This window comes from Aspergillus ibericus (assembly GCF_003184845.1).
Source record: "Aspergillus ibericus CBS 121593 unplaced genomic scaffold BO80scaffold_9, whole genome shotgun sequence".
In the NCBI taxonomy this organism is placed as follows: Eukaryota; Fungi; Ascomycota; class Eurotiomycetes; order Eurotiales; family Aspergillaceae; genus Aspergillus; species Aspergillus ibericus.
Genome location: NW_020292107.1, coordinates 1 through 11,681, shown reverse-complemented (window position 1 = coordinate 11,681; position 11,681 = coordinate 1). Strand labels below are relative to the sequence as shown.

Sequence of the window (11,681 nt, the reverse complement as noted above, 5' to 3'; positions counted from 1 at the left end):
AGTCTAGTCTAGTGGAGCACGTTGATATTGAGCATTTTTATACCTTCAAAGTACAGGAAGTTGGCAGACGCATGATGAGAGTGTGACCGAGGAAGTAAGTACTCCAACTGGAATCGACTAGGTTTATTCTGGATACCTAGGTTAATTGAGGAAGATGCAGGAGTTAGCAATTGGATCTGCAATGAAGCGCTGCCTCCCGCATGCTACCCTGCGTCAGTAGCTCTGGAATCTCTAGCTTCTAAATATGCGACATGCTCTAACCGTCTATTTTACATGTATTGGACCCCTGACAACAGCAGCAGTTGATAAGTTGAAGACACTGGATGGTGTGATTGTTGCTGAGAATCAGGGATCCATCTTCCTCATACTATGAATGTCCCTGTGAGCTGGTTCAGTGCCAGGCTTCTCTCCATAACCATGCAACCCAGCCCGTGCTTACCATCGCGACCTTCCGTCTCGTCACAGGTCCTGACCACCTTCAGTGGGGCAAACCACCAAGGGTACCTTAGCTTAGCGAATAAGCACACGCTCGGACTTCAGTGCGCTACATGCATGATCCACAGTGCCGAGTAATCCAGCGCACAGTAGTCAGTGTTTACCGGAAATAACGACAATAGCCATCTGAATGACTTCATTTTTCCGGAGTTAGTCGTATAAGTCCAGTGCCATAATTCCGCTCCATTGGGATTTGTAATCGGGGCGGGCGCCTATCACAGCCCCACGATAGTGAGAAGGGTGGACCTCAGTGGGGAGATGGGCCCAGATTGAAGAGGGGTAACAGTTCGGAGTATCTAGGTATAAATGGCAAGGCAGCTCATCCTTGTTTCCTGGGAGACAAAGAACGAGACGCTTGAATACTAGCTTCAATTGACAACCGGATTACAGCAACCATGGGCAAGGTTCTTTTGACTGGTATGAATCTTAGCTCTAACCTCCACAAGATGAGTGTTCATCATGAAGCTGACAACACTCAACAGGAGGCAGTGGCTTCATTGCTGCTCACATCATTGATATCCTACTCGAGCATGGGTATGTTATCAATGTCTCACCATGCTCTTAACAACGTCACTGACCGGCTACACCAGATTTGACACTGTAGTCACAGTCAGGTCCGAGGAAAAGGGCCAAAGAATTCTTGATGCCCATCCCGACACACCAAAGGAAAAGCTTTCCTATGTCATTGTCAAGGATGTCGCGGCAGAAGGAGCATTTGATGAGGTATGGTTTCTCGTGCCATCAGCTTCTCTGGAAATCTTTGTGAAGAGGTCTTTGCCAGTTTCAATGCTAAGACGTGAATCTCATTAGGCTGTCAAGTCCGACCCGCCTTTCGATTATGTCCTGCATACCGCGTCTCCCTTCCACCATAACGTTCAAGACCCTGTTAAGGACTTCCTGGACCCAGCCATTAAGGGAACCACAGGAATACTCAAGGCAATCAAGGCCTATGCTCCAACAGTAAAGAGAGTCACTATCACATCCTCTTTCGCTTCGATTATCAATGTCAAGAAGCACGCCAAAGTGTACAGCGAGGCGGACTGGAACCCAGTGACTTGGGAGGAAGCCATGGATCCCCCTCAAACCTACCGTGCAAGCAAGGTGATACACATCCTTTCTTTGTTTGGTCTTGCTTGAATGATGTCTGACTACCTTGCACAGACGTTCGCAGAGAAAGCTGCCTGGGACTTTGTCGAGAAGGAGAAGCCTAATTTCGACATCGCAACGATCAACCCACCTCTTGTGTTTGGGCCTGTCGTGCACTACCTGAACACTTTGGAGGCCATCAACACTTCAAACCAGCGAATCAGTAACTTGATCCAGGGAAAATACAAGGACGCTCTTCCGCCGACCGCCACGTTCCTCTGGGTGGATGTTCGCGATGTTGCGCTCGCACATGTTAGGACGATAGAGGTTCCAGAAGCTGGTGGCCAACGTTTCTTTGTCACCGGCGGTTCTTACTCGAACAAAGATGTCGCGGATGTGATCCGGGAATCATTCCCTGAACTTGAAGGTAAATTGCCTCCGAAGGACGCACCAAGCGATATTCCGGCGGATGTCTATGGCTATGACAACAAGAAATCCATTGAGGTCTTGGGTATCCAGTACCGAACCTTGAAGCAGTCGGTTACTGACACTGCCAAATCACTGTTGGCCATTGGCGCATGAGGGATATGCAGGAACACAGTGTATAGATTTACAATAGACAAGACGGTGGAGCACACTATATAGTAAAGAAAAAAAAAAAAAAAAAGAACATCAATCAAAGTACGATGAATTTACTACTGAGGAAGGACAAGGCTGCATATTGTGAGGTTGTAGTTCCCCGTATCACGTGGCTTGGCGCGCCTTGGTATTGCAACCAAGTTTTCTCCAGCTTCCTCCGGAGATAGAACAACTGTCGAGACACCACACTGCCAAATGCCCGCCATGGCGACAGCCAGGCTATCCCCGACAGCAAACCTGCTGCGGAACTCTCGCCTTTTCGCTCTTCCACAAGCTTTGACGCCACCCCCGCCGCCGGCGACCTCGAGAACTGTCTTTGAGTCCGAGACCGCGACCCTTCCCCATCCTATCCGAGCGTCTATTGTCACACCATCGTCTTCTCTAGCCAGGGGAGATTGGGGCTTGAAAAGACCTCTTCCCGCCAAGACAACCTCCGAAAGATCGTCCAGGCCCGTGGTCAGAATCAATGAACTCGATACCTTCGAACACATCACGGACTTCGAGTCCGCGGCCGATCACACGGTGACCCTGGAGAAATTCCAGGAACTCCATATGCCGATGTCGCTCCCCTCGAAAGTCAATTACGCAACCAGCATCATTCCTAGACACCAGAGTCCCTTCGAGTCGCACGTGGACAACACACAAACCAGCGAAGGCCGTGAGGTGCCCGGAGCCAAACAGTTCAGACATTCCGGTCCCTGGCTTGCTGGGCAAACGGAGGCCAGGTTCCAGGCGTACTTGAAAAAGGTCCGGAAGAACAAGCCGGAACTTTTGCAGAAGCTCCGTGAATATTTTGTTGCCAAGCGCGAGGCCGAGCAAAGGAAGCAAGCACAGGATAACGGGGCGGATTTGGAGGCGCTCGAGCCTGTCGAGGTTACCGATGAAGAATTCCAGGACTATCTCAAGACACTCCGCAACAGTCCGTCTTCTCTAGGCCCCGTCGTATGGGAGCTCCTTGACCTCGCATCCCCGCCTGCTGTACCGAGTTACCGAATTGGCACCACGCACTACGTGTCCCCCGGCACCAAGCTCTCGTCGGCGGAATATGCAGCATCCGGACCCCCGAAGACACATCCCTCGGCGGGTTTGTCCTACTCTAGATCACATGCATTGATCTACAACCATCCCAAGCATGGACCTCAGGCTTATCAACGCCCAGTGGAGGCACGTATCTTGCGACCTAAGGGACGGTTCAAGGGCAAGAGCTCAAAGGCCATTGCTGGTGTTGCTGGTATTGCAGTGGAAGACCTGAATGCTATGACTTTCACGGACCAAGGCTCTCCTGCCGGCGTTGCCTACTTTGACGCATCTATCACCGGTGGTGCTAAATATTGGGTCACCCCTATCCGGGCCTCTGTTGACTCGGAGGGCAGGATTGGCCTGGCTTCTTACCGCGCTAGCGCTACTGCTAAGGCCCCTTACAACATTGATAGCCAGAAAAAGCCTGGGATGTACAGCATTTCCGACGTGGCTCGCGGCGATCAGCGCGTGGTCCCGAGACTGGATGGACAGCGGGGTCCCCAAGCGGACACTGAGGAGGTTGCAAGGAACCTCATGAAGAGCCTTAGCTCATAAAGTATTGGTGTTCCGTCCTCCGACGAGCTTTCTTCATGTTCCAGACATGTCCCTTTAGAGAGGCTTGCTGTATGATTAGGTCTTTGGATGGTAAATGTATAGTTATTTCATTGCTGTTCCTCATTCATTTGTGATATAAAGCCGGCTGCATTTCATTTCAAGCATAAATTAAATTGACTCATGAATATATCAGACACCATGCTAGGCGTGGTCAAAGTGGTTGCCCCGGTTTATGGGGGTGGTCTTGCTCAGAGCTTGGGCATCTACGGAGTACGGAGTAGTGATCTACAACATAGTACTATGTCCAACGTCTTGGCAATATATCACGTGATGTGATTAGGGTTCTAGAGCAGGGTTTGCATAAGCCACGTGACGCGCACACGGCTAAGCGAGGACGGGTAACTTTGAAGATTGAGAGACATAAGGGTATCTTGGTCGGTCTTTCGAACATCCATCCAGCCAGCAACAACCGCCAAAATGGGTCGCGTCCGCACCAAGGTGAGCAAAGCGCGCCGCCGCAGGGAAGGGAAATTATCGATTCTAATGAATTCGCCGAACAGACAGTCAAGCGTTCCGCTAAGGTCATCATCGAGCGTTACTACCCCAAGTTGACGCTCGACTTCGAGACCAACAAGCGTATCTGCGATGAGATCGCTATCATTGCCTCCAAGCGTCTCCGCAACAAGGTTAGTTCGAGCGCGATTTGCGACTGGCAGAAACGGAGGAACGGTAAACTAATTAGAACTCGTTTAGATCGCCGGTTACACTACCCACCTTATGAAGCGTATCCAGCGTGGTCCTGTCCGCGGTATCTCCTTCAAGCTTCAGGAAGAGGAGCGTGAGCGCAAGGATCAGTACGTCCCTGAGGTCTCTGCTCTGGATGTCTCCCAGACCGAGTCCGGCCAGCTCGACGTTGATGCCGACACCAAGGACCTCCTCAAGTCCCTCGGCGTAAGTTAATCCAACACTCGATGTGATGATGGTTGGAATACACGACTAACATGTTCGCGCTTAGTTCGACAACCTGAAGGTCAACCTCGTCCAGGTCTCTCAGCAGCAGGCCCAGGAGCGCCCCCGCCGCTACCGGTAGATCATTTCGCCGTTGAACGGAAAATGAAAAGTTTCGATTGTCTTCGGTCGCTCCATGGCGTTTCCATGCTTGTTCTGGCTGGCTCCCCAGCTGTCGGTTTAGCTTAGAGGCAGTTCCCGGATGAGAAATGAACACGAATTCCGTCAAACAAGGTGTCGCTGATTCCCCGACAGGGGATGATGCTTGATTGCCAATTTGCTCCCATTGTCCGGTCTCCCGGCTGGATATCGTAGAAGATTCTACGGGGTGGTTGTCTTGCGTTGACGCTGGCCTACGGAGATTCTTTCGTAGAATATCAACCCGACGTCGATCTGAGCTATCTGATGCTATCTTACCACCAAGATATCGACATTTGAGAAAAACGCCCCGTATATGCCAAGTTGCGTCATCACTGCCATATGTGAGAGCACCTAGTCCTCGTGAGGTATATATCCTTCGATGGAGCCTACCTTCTCGTCTCTGGGGCACATCTGCGGCGCTATAACTGGAATGCGTATCATTGTTCTCTTGAGCTTGGATTCTGCTACTGTAGAGAGTCGGATGGGTGTCTTCCCGTTTCATAGCAAGCTCTCCTGTGAATGAGTACCACCGTGCACAGTGAGCCTTGTGATGTTATCTACCATATCGCTTGAGTGTTGGGGCTCGTCCATGTGCATGTCACTTAGTGACTGATTACCTCTTGGATAGACACCGAGTCTCTTTCCCTAGAGACAGAAAAGATGTTGCCGTGTGCATTTTCTGCTTGTCTTTCCCACACGGGTTCCTCAGCCTGCTGGACTCGTATATACTTTTCGGCGCATTCGTTTGAGCACCATGTCTCCAGAGCGTGACGATTTCTAGATCGCGGTGCAGAATCAGCCCCTCGGTGTCTTCCTGGGCCTGGATTTGGAGCGCATGATGTAAAGCGATCCCTAGATGGCGGGGTCAGCATCTGGACGGTTTAGATATGAACCAGGTCACTGCTAAGGCCTATTAAAAGGAGGCATGGCGTCTGGCGATTCTCAGTGGGATTGGAGGGGTCTGCTGTAGCGGACGCCGCGTGAATTGACGTTATAGAGATCTTCAAAGTTGGCGATCTCGAGGACATTATCAGGAAATAGGTCCAGGAGTGGGAAGATGGTCTGCGTCACAGGTGGAGATGAAGATGGGAGTTGTGAGGTGTACTCTGTATGTAGTTGGTAGAGGCATGGATTGGACCAGGTTGAAAGTTTGGTCGGGTCGGCAGGAGGCAAACCCCGGATTCACCAGGCAGCTACGGAAGGGGGGTTGAAACAGGGCATGGCTACTGAACTGTTTCAATCTTCATCGTTCATGCAGTGAAGAGGGACGGTCACAGGGCTGCACTACTCGTGGTGGACTACCCCTGTAGTACATTGTATGTACAGATCAGCAATTGCACGGCCCCCAAGCCGCTTACATTGTCAGTGACTTCAGGGAACAACAAGTTGGCTAGCGGTGGATGGTGGGTGGCAGGACAGTCCTTTGGACCTTCTGACAATCTTATTAGCCGCCGATCGCCCCGGGGTGGAGCAGGTGTCCCGCCAGACGGTGACGCCCGTCCAAAGGAGGGCGACTGAAGTGTGAACGCTGTTCCTTACGCCCTCCGTCCGTCCTCTTCCTCTCTTCCTCCTCTCAAGTCAGTTCCCCTCCCTGACACTCCTTCCACATCTTCCTTTGTCTTCCCTTTCCCTTGTCTTACCTCCTAATTCCTGCTTTGGCGGACATTGTTGTCCCCGGATTGCAGTAAGTTCACACATTCCCTTCACTTCCCCTTCCAAACTCCAACACCATCCCCCCTTGCGGTGTTTCCGATCTCCGGAGGTACTATGCTCTGACTACGTCAGTCCACCAGGCTGACATATTACTGTTGTTATTTTTCCTGCCTCCGAAGCATACCTCCTTAGCCTTCCCGCTGTCAAAGCATATCTGCATTCTGCTGCACATGTCTCTGCATTAGATAGTCTTCAGTCTAGTGCTCCACCACCTGCAATTATTGTTCTGCCGTGTCATTTTCGTTCCGCCAGCCTCGCCCTCGCTCCGTCCCTCATCCCCCTCTTCCCCCACGTCCTCCGTGACAGGCCCCGGCTTGCCAGATGTCCAGTCCGCCATTTACGGTCAAAGCGGTCTTCGAATACACTTCGAGCCACGATGACGACCTCAACTTTTCGATCGGCCAGATCATAACCGTCACGGCGGAGGAAGATGCGGAATGGTACTACGGTGAGTATACCGACGACTCGGGGCACAAGCAAGAGGGTATTTTCCCCAAGAACTTTGTGGAAAGATACGAACCTCCGGCTCCTCCGAGGCCGACACGCCCAAGCAGACCGAAGAAGGAAGCCGATGTGGCCCCGCCCCCCGAGCCCGCTGTCGCTGTCGAGCCCCCTGCGCCTGAGCCTCCCCGCGCACCAGAGCCGGAAGTAGAGGAAACACCTGCCCCTGTGCCTCAGCTTCCTCAATCGCCGCCTCCTGCTCTAGCGTCACCTATTCGCGAGTTTCCATCTCCCCCGAAGCCGGCACCTGCCCCGGTTGCTGCCCCCGTTCCTCAGCCCCCTCCAAGTCAAATCAGTGAACCAGCTCCGAAACCATCGACCAAGCCCCCACCTCCCGCTGTTGCTGAGAAGCCGACTGGGTCGTCGTTCAGGGATCGCATTGCAGCCTTCAACAAGCCCGCTGCACCGCCAATTGCACCCTTCAAGCCAGGTGGTTTGAGCGCTCAGAACTCTTCCTTCGTCAAAAAGCCGTTCGTTGCGGCACCTCCAAGTAGAGATGCCTACGTACCCCCGCCCCGGGACCCTCCCCGGAAGATCTACAGAAGGGAGGAGGACCCAGAAGTCCAAGAGCGTGCTGCGAGAGAACCCCCCGTTTCCGAAACCCGGCCACTGTCGAGCGGAGGAGCCGAGGAAGGAGCCGAGGATCAGCCCAAACCGACAAGCTTGAAGGAGCGGATTGCTCTGCTACAGAAGCAGCAGATGGAACAAGCTGCTCGTCACGCCGAAGCCGCCCAGAAGAAGGAGAAAGCCAAACGTCCCCCAAAGAAGCGTCTCGAGTCTCATGAAGAAGCTATGCCCGCGGAGGACATTGCGGCCGAGGCAACTGCAACTGCCGAGCCTGCAAGAGACCATAGTGTTGATACTTTGAAGGCTGGTCACCCTCCGGTTCCACAGGCAGCCATGCCTCCCCCACCTGTGCAGGAGCTGGCCAGCGATGCCAATGACGCCGATGACTCGGCTGCTGCTGATACGGAGGATGCGGAAGAGACGTCTACTAGCAAGGAGGACTATGACGAGCGTGCCCGTGCGGAGACTCAACACGAAGCTCAAGCCGAATCTCAACGGATAGAGGAGCAAGGTGAAGAACATGAGGCCCCCGTTGACGAAGTGGAACAGGAAGAAGAGGAGGCAGAGGAGGAAGAAGAAGAAGAAGAAGAAGAGATAGACCCCGAAGTCAAGCGCAAAATGGAGCTCCGGGAAAGAATGGCCAAGATGAGCGGTGGAATGGGTATGATGGGCTTCTTCGGACCTCCTGGTGGTATGCCAGCTCCTCGCAAGCCGAAGGCACCCGTTGAAGCGGAGAGGCCATCAGGGGAGTACGAGAGAGCAGGCCCAACTGCTGCGCCTCCAGTTCCCATCATGGCTCTACCGGGAATGAATGTGGCCAAGCCTACTGCTACCCCAAGCGTGGAAAAGGAGGAAGAAGAGACCCTGCCGAGTCCTGTGACCGAGCAGCGTCCCCCGCATGAGGTTCCTGATGTCGAGGATGTTGTAGAGGAGGAGCCTCCTCGACGCATGTCGACCGATAGGCCACCTGCGCCCCTAGGTATGGAACGCGCCCGTGATCGAACCATATCAGTGCCTGTCTCCTAACACTGCACATACAGAACGCGCGGCTCCTCCGCCTCCACCTCTCGAAACACGACCGGTGCCACCCCCTCCCCCTCACGATGCGCCTTTGTCTCCTCCGCCTGTGCCAGGACGTAAGTTTGCCGAATATGCCATGGTCCGCGCATGCTGACGCAACATAGATCAAATGATTCCTCCTACCAAGAGCGTCGGGCCTGCTGACCCGGGCGAGGAATCGGATGATGAGCTGTCAATACATGCTAGAAACTTGTCTTTGAATGCTGCGGCGGCCGACCAGCCCTCAAACCAGCCTATTCCGGCACCCCCGATCCCCGATCACCTCGATTCTCGCCGCTCATCGACATACGAGATTATATCTCCGAGATCACCGACTCTCCCCGCTGATAAGAGACTCAGCCGCCCTCCTCCGCCAGTTCCAGGGATTCCCCCGGTGCCCGCTCAGGCTCGACAAGCTCCCCCACCACCTCCCGCCAATATCCGCCGTAGGTCAACCACCGACAGTCGGACCAGCATGACTTCACAGTCCCGCCAAGCTGGCGAGGAGGTAGAAGGCGAAGTCACCGAGTATGATGGCGACTATGACACGGATATCGCATCTGGCGCCAAGTACAAGGATGCACTCAAAGCGCATGGACGTGATTCCAGCTTCGATGAAGGGACGATGGCCGACGACCATTCTCTTCAATCTCCTCGGAGCCCACCGCAGAGTCGCCTTCCTCCTCCCCCTCCCCCTAATGCTCCCCGGGCAGTCCCGCCTCCGCCTCCCATCCAGCCCCCAAGAAGTGCGGGCAGGGCCTCGGTGGAGTCCCCTAGGGGGCCCCCTCCTCCGCCTCCACATCGCGAATTGTCCTACGGCCGTGATGAGGATGAATATGACCCGTACCGTTATTCCGCTCCACAGCATGGATTGCCTACTCCAAGGGCGCCTCCCCCTATGCCCGCTGGGCCGCCGCAGCTACCGCCCGCAATCCCGACCCAGGCTGCGGAAGAAGAGTCAGACGATTTCTATGAAGCGTCGCCGGTGCTATCACAGCCCGAGGCTTCTACCGGCCATCAATCTGAAAAGCGTGCCTCGATGGCGCCCCCGCCTCCCACGTTGCCTCCACCCACACCGCGAAGCAACCGTGCGTCGCTGGATATCCCGAGAGCGCAGCCGAGCATGCGGCGATCCATGGATGTCGCTCGCCCGTCCATCGACCAAGGATACATCGCCACGGACGTTGACTTGGCAGAGAACACACTCTGGTGGACTCAGCATCACACTCCTCCGCCGGTATTCCAGAACCGCCGGGACGTCCTGCTGGAATTCGAGGAGTCCAATTCTTCCAAGCGAGGCGGCAAGACTATGGTGACCAAGGACATCTACGTCCTTTTCATCGATCACTCGCAAACGGTGATCACGGTGAGCTTCGATCCTCGCAATCCCACCGACGCCGCCTTCGAGCAGCGTCACGAGGCTCCTCCCATTCAACCTCGCCAGGACCAACTCGAGAACGCCCATCTGCAGATCGGCACTCGCATTGCGTCTGCTGTCAATGCCATCCAGAACACGACGGTTGCGGATGGCACTCCGTTTGGGCTTGTGCAGCACTTACTCAGTCCCTTGTCAGATGCTCTCCTGCCGGTAGGCACGCGCGCCTATGGTGCATTGGTGTACTCGAATCTGGCCAATGCGTCGGTGCAGCAGAACGACGAGATCCGCGCGGGCGATATCGTCAGCTTCCGCAATGCGCGCTTCCAGGGACATCGCGGCACGATGCACCAGAAGTACAGTGCGGAGGTCGGCAAGCCAGACCACGTGGGTGTTGTGGTTGACTGGGACGGCACAAAGAAGAAGATCCGTGCGTGGGAGCAGGGTCGTGAGAGCAAGAAGGTCAAGGTGGAGAGCTTCAAGCTGAACGACCTGCGCAGTGGCGAATGCAAGGTATGGCGGGTGATGCCGCGCAGCTACGTGGGCTGGGAGAAATAAGCAGCAAGGGTTCGGTCTAGCTGGGTGAGGGACAGGTGGAATCTCCTCTTTCTTGGTGTCCATGGACCAACAAGGCCCGAGGGACAGCCAGGCAGTGAGCTGGATGAGTAAATGATTTGATTCTGGTATATCTAATTGTTACATGATGCAGGGGCTCTGTCACACTTGTGTGAAGTGCTCCGATCTTACATTCTGTTGTATGTACCTATGTTTACCATTGTGCTTAATCTACTGCCGATGGATGTTGTTATTATTAGGCATGGTGCGTGATTGCCAATTTATTGTGATATATGTATACCTGTGCTCTAGCAACCTACTTGTACTCTTCTTGATATACGGAGTACGCCGTCGATGTATATACCTGCCTTAGGCACCAAAGCGGCAAGTCAGGCGCGTGGCAACACCCATTTCCTCATCGGGACCTCCATCTCCATCTCACTCATTTAACCACCACCACTTCCACACCACCACCAATTCCTCCATCATCCACAACCTCAGACATACACAGCTCGCACCACCAAAATGGGCGGCGACCTCAACCTCAAAAAGTGCGTCCCCCCTTCCCTTCCCCCATCCCATACAACCCTCCCCAACCCCAACCCCAACCCCCATCCCAAAACCTAACAAGGCAAACCAAACAGATCATGGCACCCCTCCCTCCTCCGAAACCAAGAGCGCGTGTGGGCGGAAGAAAAACGCGCTCTCGAGGAACGGAAACGCATCGACCAACTGCGTCGCGAACGGGACGAAGAGCGGCAAATCCAAGAACTCCAACGTTTGCAGGAAGATTCAGGGAAACCGAAACAGATCCAGCGCGTGGATTGGATGTATCAGGAACCGTCGGGTGCGGGGGGCATGTATGGGGAGGAAATGGAGGGGTATTTGTTGGGGAAGAGGAGGATTGATGGGATTTTGTTGAAGAGTGGGGAAACGGAGGGGTTGAAGAGGGGGGCGGAGGTGGGGG

General features: G+C 54.2%; 3 protein-coding genes across 3 annotated transcripts; all 3 read left to right on the top strand.

Moving 5' to 3' along the window:
- Positions 1 to 890: 890 nt before the first annotated feature.
- On the top strand, positions 891 to 3,795 carry BO80DRAFT_453078 (mitochondrial 37S ribosomal bS1m domain-containing protein; the record flags this gene model as incomplete). Its single annotated transcript, XM_025721981.1, has 6 exons — positions 891 to 912; positions 978 to 1,029; positions 1,086 to 1,218; positions 1,306 to 1,596; positions 1,657 to 2,144; positions 2,439 to 3,795. The coding sequence occupies 6 exons, from the start codon at positions 891 to 893 to the stop codon at positions 3,793 to 3,795; spliced, it is 2,343 nt and encodes a 780-aa protein (XP_025577715.1).
- A 477-nt stretch (positions 3,796 to 4,272) lies between these two features.
- On the top strand, positions 4,273 to 4,885 carry BO80DRAFT_442521 (40S ribosomal protein eS17; the record flags this gene model as incomplete). The annotated part of the gene is made up of 4 exons (XM_025721271.1): positions 4,273 to 4,293; positions 4,356 to 4,481; positions 4,549 to 4,746; positions 4,811 to 4,885. The coding sequence occupies 4 exons, from the start codon at positions 4,273 to 4,275 to the stop codon at positions 4,883 to 4,885; spliced, it is 420 nt and encodes a 139-aa protein (XP_025577714.1).
- A 1,680-nt stretch (positions 4,886 to 6,565) lies between these two features.
- BO80DRAFT_422855 (SH3 domain protein) lies at positions 6,566 to 11,014 on the top strand. The gene is made up of 4 exons (XM_025718910.1): positions 6,566 to 6,628; positions 6,729 to 8,704; positions 8,766 to 8,861; positions 8,910 to 11,014. Exons 2-4 carry the CDS (start codon positions 6,979 to 6,981, stop codon positions 10,715 to 10,717), a joined length of 3,630 nt encoding a protein of 1,209 aa, XP_025577713.1. The 5' UTR covers positions 6,566 to 6,628; positions 6,729 to 6,978; the 3' UTR covers positions 10,718 to 11,014.
- The last annotated feature ends 667 nt before the right edge of the window (positions 11,015 to 11,681 follow it).

Excerpts from the sequence above, each read along its gene's own strand:
- BO80DRAFT_422855 (XM_025718910.1), top strand. The coding sequence starts at position 6,979 with ATGTCCAGTCCGCCATTTACGGTCAAAGCGGTCTTCGAATACACTTCG. Across the intron at positions 8,705-8,765 it reads TAGGCCACCTGCGCCCCTAG|AACGCGCGGCTCCTCCGCCT; the intron begins GTATGGAACGCG and ends CTGCACATACAG. Across the intron at positions 8,862-8,909 it reads TCCTCCGCCTGTGCCAGGAC|ATCAAATGATTCCTCCTACC; the intron begins GTAAGTTTGCCG and ends GACGCAACATAG.